Source organism: Eriocheir sinensis, unplaced genomic scaffold (genome assembly GCF_024679095.1).
Source record: "Eriocheir sinensis breed Jianghai 21 unplaced genomic scaffold, ASM2467909v1 Scaffold317, whole genome shotgun sequence".
Taxonomy (NCBI): Eukaryota; Metazoa; Arthropoda; class Malacostraca; order Decapoda; family Varunidae; genus Eriocheir; species Eriocheir sinensis.
The window spans coordinates 142,501-154,997 of NW_026111629.1; the positions used below are offsets into that span (position 1 = coordinate 142,501).

General features: G+C 43.3%; 1 protein-coding gene across 1 annotated transcript in view; it reads left to right on the forward strand.

Moving 5' to 3' along the window:
• LOC126991669 (ankyrin-3-like) overlaps window positions 1-9,998 on the forward strand; it is a 59,943-nt gene extending 49,945 nt beyond the window's left edge. The window contains exons 7-9 of the mRNA XM_050850370.1: window positions 3,434-3,849; window positions 7,055-7,168; window positions 9,810-9,998. Of these exons, the coding sequence (XP_050706327.1) occupies window positions 3,434-3,849; window positions 7,055-7,168; window positions 9,810-9,998 (719 nt within the window). The remainder of the gene's footprint in view (window positions 1-3,433; window positions 3,850-7,054; window positions 7,169-9,809) is intronic.
• Window positions 9,999-12,497: the final 2,499 nt, after the last annotated feature.

Genomic DNA, 12,497 nt, shown 5'->3' on the forward strand with positions numbered 1-12,497 from the left:
CCTTCTCCTTCCTCTCCCTCCTCTCCTCTCACTCCCCTCCATATACTTCCTCTAAATCCACTCCATCTCCTTCCTCTTCCTCCCCTCCTTCTGCTTCCTCTCCTTCCTCTCCTCTCACTCTCCTCCATATACATCCTCTCCCTCCTTTCCTTCTCCTTCCTCTCTCCCCCTTCCTTCTCCTTCCGCTCCCTCCCCTTCTTCTCTTTCCTCTCTTTCCCCTCTTTTTCCTTCCTCTCCCTCCTTCTCCTTCTCCTTTTCCAGCATGAATATGAAAGGAAGTGAAGTAACTCTTAGTAAAGAAAAGGTTCAGCTTTTAAGAAGAAACCCAAATGGTATCTCTTAAAAAAACGCGTATACAGTAGATACATATCAACTCAGAGTGAGGCTGACAAACTAGAGTTGGACAGAGTCCGCCGCGAAACCAAGAAATTAATAAATCGAAGCAAGACAAATCTTGAAGAATATATAGCGGAAACGAGTAAATCTAATCATAAATATTTTTTTTAGCAATGTAAATAATAAAGTCACTCACTTGTGGTATCGGACCGCTTGCTAATGATAATGGTAACCACACGAACGGTGAAAATGAAATGGCTACAATCCTAAATAACTTTTTCGCATCCGTATTTATCGACGAAGATTGTTTAGCACTTCAACCGCCGTAGGTTAGAAGGGCCGAAAAGATGTTAAGTGGCGTGCTCATCGTAGAAAGTGACATTTTACGCACAATTGAAAAGATTAGAGTAAGCAAAGCTCCTGGTCCAGACAAAATTACTCCTTGGGTCTTAAAAGAAATCAAACATCATATATGTAAACCGCTCTCCATCATATTCAATAAATCTTTAACAGCTGGAAAAGTTCCGTCGGATTGAAAACTTGCAAATGTCACACCAATTTTTAAAAGGAGGGACAAGTCTCATCCAGGAAACAATCGACCAATTAGCCTGACATCGATTGTTTGTAAGTTAATGGAGACTATCACTCGCGACAATATGGTGAAATTCTTCGAAGAAAAAATTATAATAAATAATTCGCAACATGGCTTCCGTAGTAAACGTTCGTGTTTGACTAACTTACTTGTTTTTTTCATTATATTTTTGAGGTGTTTGATGAAAGCAGATCAGTAGATATCATATATCTGGATTTTCAAAAGGCATAATTATGATAAGGTCCCCCACCAACGATTGCTCAGCAAACTATTGGCGCACGGTATCTCGGGTAACATTCACAATTGGCTTGCGGACTGGCTCTCTGAGCGGAAACAAGGAGTAGTTCTAAACGGTGTTACATCTAACTGGCACGATGTCAGAAGCAGCGTACCTCAAGGATCAGTGCTTGGCCCCATGCTCTTCTTGATTTATGTTAATGATATCGATGATGGGCTCACTTGCAAAGTATCAAAATTTGCTGATGACACAAAAATTGCTAGTAAAGTAACTTCGACACTCGACGAAGAAGCTTTACAATCAGATCTAGATCGAAATGCACGTTGGGCCAATCAATGGCAAATGAAATTTAACGTTGACAAATGTAAAATGTTGCACATCGGAAAAAATAACAATCGCGTTCGGTACGTAACGAATGGCCAACAACTTTCTGCAGTAAGTAAAGAAAAGGATCTTGGAATCACTATATCAAGCGATTTAAAGCCCGGTCAGCATTGTTCATAGGTAGTTAAAACTGCAAACAAATTGGTTGGCTTCATCGGACGAGTCTTTAATAAAAAATCGGAAAACAGTAATATTAAAACTGTATAATTCGTTGGTTCGACCCCGTCTAGAGTACTGTGTATAGTTTTGGTCTCCCTATTACAGAAAAGACATAGAAAAGTTGGAACGGGTTCAACGAAGAGTAACAAAGATGACTCCAAGGTTGAGAAGTTTGTCATATGAACAAAGGCTTAAAGAAGTAAATTTATTCAGCCTATCAAAACGAAGAATGCGATTCGATCTGATAGAAGTGTTTAAAAAGTTTAAAGGATTCAGTGATATTAATGCGGAAGATTACTTTACAATTGATCGATCAAATAGAACAAGAAGAAATCACAATTTGAAGATAAGTGGTAAAAGATTCTCGTCGCAAGAAGCTAAACACTTCTTCTTCAATCGAGTTGTTAATGTTTGGAACTCTCTACCCTGTGATGTCGTTGATAGTACAACAATTACTGCCTTCAAGAATAGATTGGACAAGTATTTTGAATTCAACCAGCAACTAAGATATTACTCATTGTGGTAATAACGTTACGTTCTTTTGAATACTGGTGTCCTTGTCCGTTCTTATCGCCCGGTTAGTGGTAGCAGTAATGGTAGTTCTTTCCTCTTTCCTACATAAATTCCATGTAGTTTTTCCATGCTGCATGGTTCTTTTTCCTTTCCTGCCAGCTTTGGCTGGAGGGATGGCGGGGTGGGGAGGAGCCTTCGCCTTTGTTGTTCTTCATCTTCCACCTTTGATTAGATAGTTAGTGTAGCTTGTCACAAACAGCCTCGTTAGGACCAGAAGGTCTGCTGTTGTTTGTTCTTCCTTTGTGTTATTTGTGTTCCTTCCTCTCCCTCATCTCCTCTCACTCCCTTCCATATCCTTCCCTTCCCTTTTCTCCCTGCAGTCCTTATTCTCCCTTCCCTCCCCTCTTCCCTATCCCTCGCCCCCCCCTTTTCCTTCCCCTCCCATCTCTCATAACTCTACCTACACTCCCTTCCCTCCTTCATCCCTCTCATTACAAGTAGCGTAAGTTAACAATAGAGTACAGCAACAGTTAATGTCCGCATGACAGGTGGAGTGAGGTGTGGGTGCAGTAAGGTGACAGGTTACTGGTGCCGTGCCTAGTACCGCCGGTAAAACGAGGATCAAGCCTCTACCTGTGCCCCTGAGACTACACATCACCCACCGTGAGTATTGGGGGGGATTCTGGGGCTGCCCTGTGTAGGCCACTCGTCCTCTCCCAGTCTCCGTGTATTTCTGTGTTCTTGTATCTGTTCCCCAATATCGAGGTGCTTTTCATCTGCTCCTCAATGTCGAGGTCCTTTCATCTGCTCCCCAGGCCCCAAGTGGCTGTCGAGCAGATTAAACCACTAAAGCGGGTAACCACGTAATGAGCCAATAGGCTTTCTGTTGCCTGCATTTCCATGTTTCCATATTTCCATCCCTCCACTCTTTCCTCTCACTCACTCCCGCTATCATTAAATTATCTTCCTCCCTTCCTTTCTCTCCCCTCCTTCCGTCGCCTCCTCCCTCTCCCTCTCCTCCAGCCACACTCATTATTGCCGCAACAACAGGCCTCTCTGCCTCCCGTATCCAGGATCGGCAGTATTCACAATAGCCTCCGTTGTGGCTGCTGTGCAGTGTGTCACACGGCGGCACTAGGGCACTGTCTGGTGACGTAATGGTCACTGCCGAGCTCTGAAAACTGTCCGTCTCTTCCCCTTCCCACACACAGGATGGACGGCCCTCCACTGGGCTGCAGTAAATGGAGAAGCTGAGTGTGTGTCAACCCTCATCCTGGTCACGCCGCCCACCCCCGAGCTGCTGCAAGTCGCCAACGGACACACCCCGGTGCACCTCGCCAGCTTTGGTGGCCACGAGGCAGTGCTGAAGGCCCTGGAGGGGGCTGGCTGGCCTCTTTACGCAATGGACGGCGATGGCCTGACACCCCTGCACTGGGCTGTTAAGGCAGGGCGTCTGGACGTGGTCAGGTACCTGCTGGATAAGGATGCGGCGCCCAGTACGGGGGCCGGTGATGACCTCACGCCGCTGGACTTGGCTAAGAGGCAGGGTAAGGACTTAGCAGCGTGGTGGCTGGCGAGGAGGAGCGGGGCGGTGCACGGGGACGCCGCTAACAGCCTGAATCCTGAGGTGAGTTTTGGCACCCTGTTAGCATCGCTATCTATCTGTCTGTCTCTCCAATATGCCTGTCGGTGTACCTCTCTCTCTCTCTCTCTCTCTCTCTCTCTCTCTCTCTCTCTCTCTCTCTCTCTCTCTCTCTCTCTCTCTCTCTCTCTCTCTCTCTCTCTCTCTCTCTCTCTCTCTCTCTCTCTCTCTCTCTCTCTCTCTCTCTCTCTCTCTCTCTCTCTCTCTCTCTCTCTCTCTCTCTCTCTCTCTCTCTCTCTCTCTCTCTCCAGACGATAAGATAGACTCTACAGACTCTTCAACAAAGATCGTGTAAACCGTAGAGGCGGTGGCGTCGCCCTTTATGTCAAAAGCTATTTGCAACCCACTGACAAAACACCGGGAAACAGTAACGTTGAACATTTGTGCGTGAGATTATACATTGCAAAAGTCAACTTAAATATATCTGTCACCTACAGACCTCCCGGGCAATCACTCGATGACGACCTTGAAATGTACAGCGTCTTAAGGCAGTCACTTAATAACAGCGACTCACTGATATTAGGAGACTTTAACCTCCCCATATCGACTGGGCGACACTGTCAGGTACAGAAGGCGAGTCACATAGAATGATCGAATTTCTAGAAGAAAATTATCTAAGCCAAATGGTTTCTGAGCCAACTCGACAAAATAATATACTCGACCTTGTTATAACGACCCAAGATAACCTAGTCAGTAGTGTCACGGTAGGAGAACACCTCGGTTCTTGCGATCATAAATTAGTGCGCGTCGACATTAAAGCTCAATCATCAGTGACTGAAAATAAAGTAAAGGTGCCCAATTTCAAAAGAGCTAACTTCGTAGAAATCCGACAAAAACTAACAGAAATACAACTATCAGATGACGGCAACGTAGAGGAAGCCTGGCTAAGCCTTAAAAATCACTTACTCACTCGGCAGAACACATTCGTCCCCTTGTGCGAGAAGCGAATTAACACTAATAAAAGCCCACCGTGGTTTAATAGCGAAATTAAACAATCAGTCAATGAGAGAAAATTGTTTTACAGGTTAAAGAAAGAACAAAGCACGCCCGAAAACATTAGACTTTATAATGATGCCAGGCGACGAGTAAAAAGACTAGTAGGTCAGGCAAAGCGTAGATACGAAGAAAATATTGCAGCCAACTGTAAAAATAATCCGAAATCTTTCTTCAGTTACATAAACAACAGAAAGGCGATCAAAAGTGGTATTGGACCTTTAACAAACAGCGACGGTGCACTAGTGACTGACAGCCAACACATTGCAAACCTCTTAAACAATTACTTTTCCTCGGTGTTTAATACTAACAGTCTTCCTCTCGCTACCACCAACACCAGTACTATTGTAAATCTCGAGCATGCATTGCCTAATTTTGAAATAACAACCGATGAAGTCCTTAAAGCTCTCCATTCACTTAAAACAAATAAAAGTCCTGGACCTGACAAAGTATATCCAACTCTGCTGAAAGAAACAAAGAGCGAAATACTCTCCTCCCTCACAACCGTATTCAATATGTCCTTGCGACAAGGCATCGTCCCTTCAGATTGGAAAAAGGCTAACGTGACACCGATTTTCAAGAAAGGAGACAAAAAAGTACCAGGTAATTACAGGCCCATTAGTCTAACTTCGGTTGTAGGTAAGCTACTTGAGGGCATAATTAGAGACAAAATTGTGAATTACCTTGAAAGCCACTCATTGATTGATGACTCACAACATGGCTTCCGAAACAAAAGATCCTGCCTATCAAACCTATTAACCTTTTATAACGACCTCTTCACTGTTTATGACGTAACCAAATCACTGGACGTAGTCTATCTTGATTTCCAGAAAGCGTTTGATAAAGTCCCGCATCATAAATTACTTTACAAATTAAAGCAAATAGGTGTTGACGGTCAAGTAAACCAATGGATCGCGAATTGGTTGAGCAACAGACAACAAAGAGTAGTGATTGACGGATTTAACTCAGAGTGGGCGCCTGTCACTTGTGGCGTCCCTCAGGGCTCGGTCCTTGGCCCAGTGCTCCTCATTATTTACATCAACGACGTGGATGTTGGACTCAATAACCGCATTAGTAAATTTGCAGACGACACAAAGATTGGCAACTCGGTTCTCACTGACGAAGACAGGCAAAGCCTCCAAGAGGATTTGCACAAAATTTCAGCTTGATCGGATAGATGGGAGATGCCCTTTAACGTAGACAAGTGCCAGGTCCTTCAAGTTGGAACGAGGAATAAGAAGTTCGAATACGAAATGCGCGGCGTTAAAAGCGTTCAAGGCGTCAAAGACTTGGGGGTCAAAATCGCGTCAAACCTCAAATTCTCACAGCAATGCATCGATGCAGCAAATAAAGCGAACAGAATGTTGGGCTTCATTAAAAGAAACTTTGTATTCAAGAATAAAGATGTAATACTCGCTCTACAACAGTTTAGTCAGACCCCACTTGGAATATGCGGTACAGTTTTGGTCTCCCACCAAGCAAAGGATATAGATAAATTAGAAGGTTTTGAGAGTCGGGCAACGACAATGATCCCGTCCTTGCGCAACAAATCCTACGAAGAAAGGCTTTCTACCCTTAACATGTTCTCTCTTGAGAAACGTCGCCTCCGAGGAAAACTGATCGAATGTTTTAAAATACTTAATGGTTTCACGAATGTAGACAGATCAACATTGTTTATGATCGATGACACTTTGCGCACGAGGAACAATGGCGTAAAACTCAGATGTAGACAAGTAAATTCAGACTGCACCAAATTTTTCATCACCAACGTTGTAGTGCGAGAATGGAATAAGCTTCCACCGTCAGTGGTCCAGTGTAACACGATTGACTCCTTCAAAAATAAGCTCGACCGTCATTTCCTTCAACTTAATATCAACTAGAGTAGAAATGCAACGTTTTGGAGTCTTCTGATTAATGTAAAATCACTTAGGTTTAAGGACAGACCACCATGTCTGGACCATGGGGTCTGTGTGGTCTGATTTTCTATGTAAATCTCTCTCTCTCTCTCTCTCTCTCTCTCTCTCTCTCTCTCTCTCTCTCTCTCTCTCTCTCTCTCTCTCTCTCTCTCTCTCTCTCTCTCTCTCTCTCTCTCTCTCTCTCTCTCTCTCTCTCTCTCTCTCTCTCTCTCTCTCTCCACATGAAGAGCCTGGCTGCCAGTCTCAATTGGTGGTAAAGTCAGTGGCGCTTGTCGTTGCAGGTCACGTCCAGTGCCGGGGTGAACGCTGCAGCAGGTGACGACACGCTGCGGCCAGACGACCTGAGGAAACTGCTTGGCTTCAGGGAATGGCTGATAGACGGTTTTAACAAGAAGGTAAGGAATGTTAACATAGCTACAATAGACAGCAAAATAAACAACATGATTACTGGTGATGATTGCAGTACTTATGATGAAAATAATAATAATAATAATAATAATAATAATAATAATAATAATAATAATAATAATAATAATAATAATAATAATAATAACAATAATTATAATAATTAAAATGAAAAATAACAAAAAAGCATCGACGTATATGATTGATATGATTGTTGATAGAAAAATAAAAGTAGAATAATTTTTAATATTATCATCAAAATCTACGCTATGCATGTTAATATTTGTATTGTTATTACTGCTAGTCATGATATGGTTATCCACATCGTCACAACCGTTGAGATTATTATTATTATTATTATTATTATTATTATTATTATTATTATTATTATTATTATTATTATTATTATTATTATTATTATTATTATTATTATTATTATTATTATTATTATTATTATTATTATTATTATTATTATTATTATTATTATTATTATTATTATTATTATTATTATTATTATTATTATTATTATTATTATTATTATTATTATTATTATTATTATTATTATTATTATTATTATTATTATTATTATTATTATTATTATTATTATTATTAGTGTTTATATTATTATTATTATTATTATTAGTGTTTATATTATTATTATTATTATTATTATTATTATTATTATTATTATTATTATTATTATTATTATTATTATTATTATTATTATTATTATTATTATTATTATTATTATTATTATTATTATTATTATTATTATTATTATTATTATTATTATTATTATTATTATTATTATTATTATTATTATTATTATTATTATTATTATTATTATTATTATTATTATTATTATTATTATTATTATTATTATTATTATTATTATTATTATTATTATTATTATTATTATTATTATTATTATTATTATTATTATTATTATTATTATTATTATTATTATTATTATTATTATTATTATTATTATTATTATTATTTTTATTTTTATTATTATTATTATTATTATTATTATTAGTGTTTGTATTATTATTATTATTATTATTATTATTCTTATTATTATTATTATTATTATTATTATTATTATTATTATTATCATTATTATTATTATTATTATCATCATCATCATCACCATTATTTTTATTAGCACGGGTGTGTTTGAGATGAACTTATTCCCGACTAGTTTCGCTTTCGCTTCTTCAGGGGAACTGAGGTGGATTTTTTTTTTTTTTTTTTTTTTTTTAGAGAGAGAAGAAGGGGAAGAATCAAAAGAGGGTGGATGAGGAAGGTAAAGAAGGAGTAGGAGGGAGAAGAGAAGGCGGGAAGTCCACCTATCTTGGGCATTTTATTACACTTTTAGGCTTACAATCAGTTCATGAAGCTGGAGTTTGGTTGATACATTGTTTCCCACATAGTCACGATTTTGTTTACATTTGTGTTTTTGGGCGTAACGTGTAGTTGTGGTGTTTGCGTATAGCTAGCTTGCCGAGTGTGGATGCCGTGATTCTGGAGTTGCTTCCTTGGGGTGGCTAAGATTCAGTGGAGTAGCGGTGCAGGCAGGGAGATTATTGCGGCAAGGCTGCTTGGGAGGTCTCTGTGGTACCTGAGTATGTTCTTTCGCGTTGTCATCACGAGGGTGTTGAAGTGGTTTATGTTGAGCAGGAAAGGCTTTGCCATTTTTGTGTTGAGAGGGAGAGTGTTTTGTTGCTATGGATTTGCTATGTGGTCGTGGCGTATGGGTGGTATTGGTTGCGGTAAAACGCAAGGCTGTGTTCTGGACCCTCTGGAGCTTTTGAAGGAGTTGAGAGTTACTGAATGTGTGTGTGGGAATGGAGTGGCAATCAAGATAGGCAGGATAAGTGTTTTTACAAGGTGGTGGGTTTATGCTTCAGCATGGGCATCAGCTTAAATTCTGTATAGTTTTGACGTAACTGGCATACTCGAAATTTCTATTCTTAAACATAATTATAGTAATCATCTCACGTGGGGAGTATTCCACCCACACAGCCTCTTTCTGACAGAGTGGGAGGGGGGCTATAGGCCTTGTCAACTATCAGCTCTCCTCCTCCTACTGGATAGTCTTCACCCCCTTTAAATTCCGCCGCGATGTTACCTCTCTTTCTATCTTCTATCGATATTTTAATGCTGGGATTGCTCTTCTGAACTTCAGCTAACTGCATGCCACCCCCTCCCAAGCGGGCCTCCTGCTGCACACGACTTTCTACTTCATGCTCATCCTTATATCTGTCCAAACTTCTTATGCAAGAGTTAACCAGCATCTTCACTCTTTTCATCCCTCACGCTGGTAAACTCTGGGAACAATCTTTCCTTCATCTGTATTTCCTCCTGCTTCACGACTTGAATCCTTTCTCCTCTCCTCCCGAAAGCTGACCTTTTTTTTCGGCCACACAATTTTGATTCTTTTTTTTGGAGCAGCGAGTAGCGGGTAGCATTTTTTATTATTGCTTTTATTTTTTTGTGTGCCCTTGAGCTGTTCCCTTTGTTTTAGAAAAAAATCATTTGTGGAGATGTGGAGACCCAGGATTTTGCCCGTTTGTTTACGCGTGTGGTGTGGTGTCATTTGTGTAATCAGTTGTTCATTGGTCATAGGAGCCGAGTTTCATGACAGTGAATTTGTTGTTGGTTTGTACTCGCCATCTCGACTGTGGTGGAGTTAACGGAGCTGGATTTCCCTGGATGTTGAGAGTTGAGCCATCTGAATTGGATTCTCCTTGGATAGCCGACGATTTGAGTGGGACATCGTCGGTGCATGCGATGACAGGTGCCTCTCTGGAGTGAGGGAGGGGTATCTCTGGTGTAGTGAGAGTGAATAGTGTCGGGGAGAGCACACTGCCCTGAGGGACACCCGCAGCCTCAGGGTCAAAGCTGCTCACCGAGGTAGTTTTCTCTCAAGTCCTATTTCTTCGCAGACCTATCATCTAGAAAGTCGCATAAGAGTTTTTCTAGAATGATAGGGAGGTCCGAGGTGTAAAATTTTGTACTTCATCCCTAGGTGCTAGACTTTGTCGAAGGCTTAGGTGATGTCTCTCAGGACGAGATGGCACTGTCCCCCGTCAGCTTTCTGTCATGGGCGACAGTCTTGTCACGAGAGCGAGGACGTGCGTGGTTCCCCTGCCTGGGCGGAACCCAAACTATAAGTCTTTGTCGATGTTGAGTCTCAAGGAATGTCCTGAGTCGGTGGTCAAGAATTCACTCAAATATCTTCCCGGCTCTTCAAAGGGGATATTGGCCTGTAGTTAGTGGGTAGTGAGTTTTTTACCAACTTTTGGTATTAGTTTCAACGGGCCTTCTTGAACTTGTCGGGGAAGTAGCCTGGTGAAAGGGCGGCATTGAGAGTCTTTGTTTAAGTATGCAATGGCCTCAAGGGGAGGTGTTTAAGATGGTTTATTTATGCCACTTTGTCCTGGGTATGTCTTTTTCATGCCTTTGATTATGGAAAAGATGTGTTCGGATGTAATGTCAAAGTGAGGAAGTAGTTGTCAGAATTAGTCTGCTGGGGTCTGTATTGACGTGAGGGAAAGTCTATGGAGGTTATTGGCGAGAAAGTCGCGTACTTCAGTCTCTGTCTCTGAGTGTGCTTGATGGCGATCGCAGTGCTGTCTGTGTGGAGACCGAGGAGGGCGGGGCGACCGCTGGGAGGAACGGTAGCCAATGGGAGTGGCTCAACCTCGAGGAGCGCGGGCGACTCGGCTGTGAGGAACAGGAGCCAATGGAGTGGCTCAACCTCGAGGAGGGCGGGCGACTCTGACTTTGAGGAACAGGAGCCAATGGAGTGGCTCATTCCTCGAGGAGGGCGGGGACTCGGCTGGGCTGGAAGGAACGGAGCCAATGGAGGGCTCAAACCTCGAGGAGGGCGGGCAACTGGCTGGGCTGGAAGGAACGGGAGCCAATGGAGGGCTCAACCCTCGAGGAGGGCGGGGCGACTGGCTGGAGGAACAGGAGCCAATGGAGGGCTCTACCTCGAGGAGGGCGGGCGACTCGGCTTGGAGGAACAGGAGCCAATGGAGTGGCTCACCTCGAGGAGGGCGGGCGACTGGCTGGGGAGGAACGGGAGCCAATGGGAGCGGCTCAACCCTCGAGGTGGGCGGGGCGACCTGGAAGGAGGAACAGGAGCCAATGGGAGTGGCTCAACCTCGAGGAGGGCGGGCGACTCGACTTTGAGGAACAGGAGCCAATGGGAGGGCTCATTCCTCGAGGAGGGCGGGCGACTCGGCTGGGCTGGAAGGAACTGGAGCCAACGGGAGTGGCTCAACCTCGAGGAGGGCGGGGCGACCTTGCTGGGCTGGAAGGAACGGGGAGCCAACGGGAGTGGCTCAACCCTCGAGGAGGGCGGGCGACTGGCTGGGAGGAACAGGAGCCAATGGAGGGCTCTACCGAGGAGGCGGGCGACTCGGCTTGGAGGAACAGGAGCCATGGGAGTGGCTCTACCTCGAGGAGGGCAGGGCGACTGGCTAGAGGAACGGGAGCCACGGAGCGGCCCAACCTCGAGGTGGGCGGGGCGACTCGGCTGGGCTGGGAGGAACGGGAGCCAATGGAGGGCTCAACCTCCGTGGGCGGGGTGACTGGCTGGGCTGGGAGGAACGGGAGCTAATGGGAGCGGCTCAACCCTCGAGGAGGGCGTGGCGACTGGCTGGGCTGGGAGGAATGGAGCCAATGGAGCGGCTCAACTGTTAGCCTTTTGTTAGCTTTTTGTGTGTTTTTGATTAAGGCGCGAACTGTTATCTCACGTCAGGTCCGTGCTGCCTGCTTTCTCCAGTTGATAGAAGTCGTGAGACAAACACAATAGCCTTTAGTTAAGTGATGTGGGTTATGTGTTTGAGCGGAGCCGTTAAGTTCACTTTGAGTTTACTTAATTTACTTCTCTCTCTGGCTGATTAAATGGTTGTATTGCTTTAAATATATTCACAGAATAATTACAGTATTTGTGGACGAATCAAGTCGTACGCACACCCAAGAAGTCCCAGAAGCTGCCGTTAGCTGCCTGCCCTGAACTGCCCCTGCGTCTCCCTGGACAGGAGCGGCCAGCGGCACCATGCTTGCGGAATCAGCACCGTTCCCACGGCAAGGATCACCTCCAAGCACAACGTAGCGTCTGTGGGTAACGTCCTGGTGCTGGGCCATACATTCACACATTCACATGTATGTTATAATATACACATTATATCGCTCGGTCACGGAAAAAGTCGCGACCTCGCGGCTCACCCGACCTTAAAATCAGTGTACTACCATGTTATAGTCGCACAATGTGTACTAGTTAAACGAGGCCTATTATGGTTG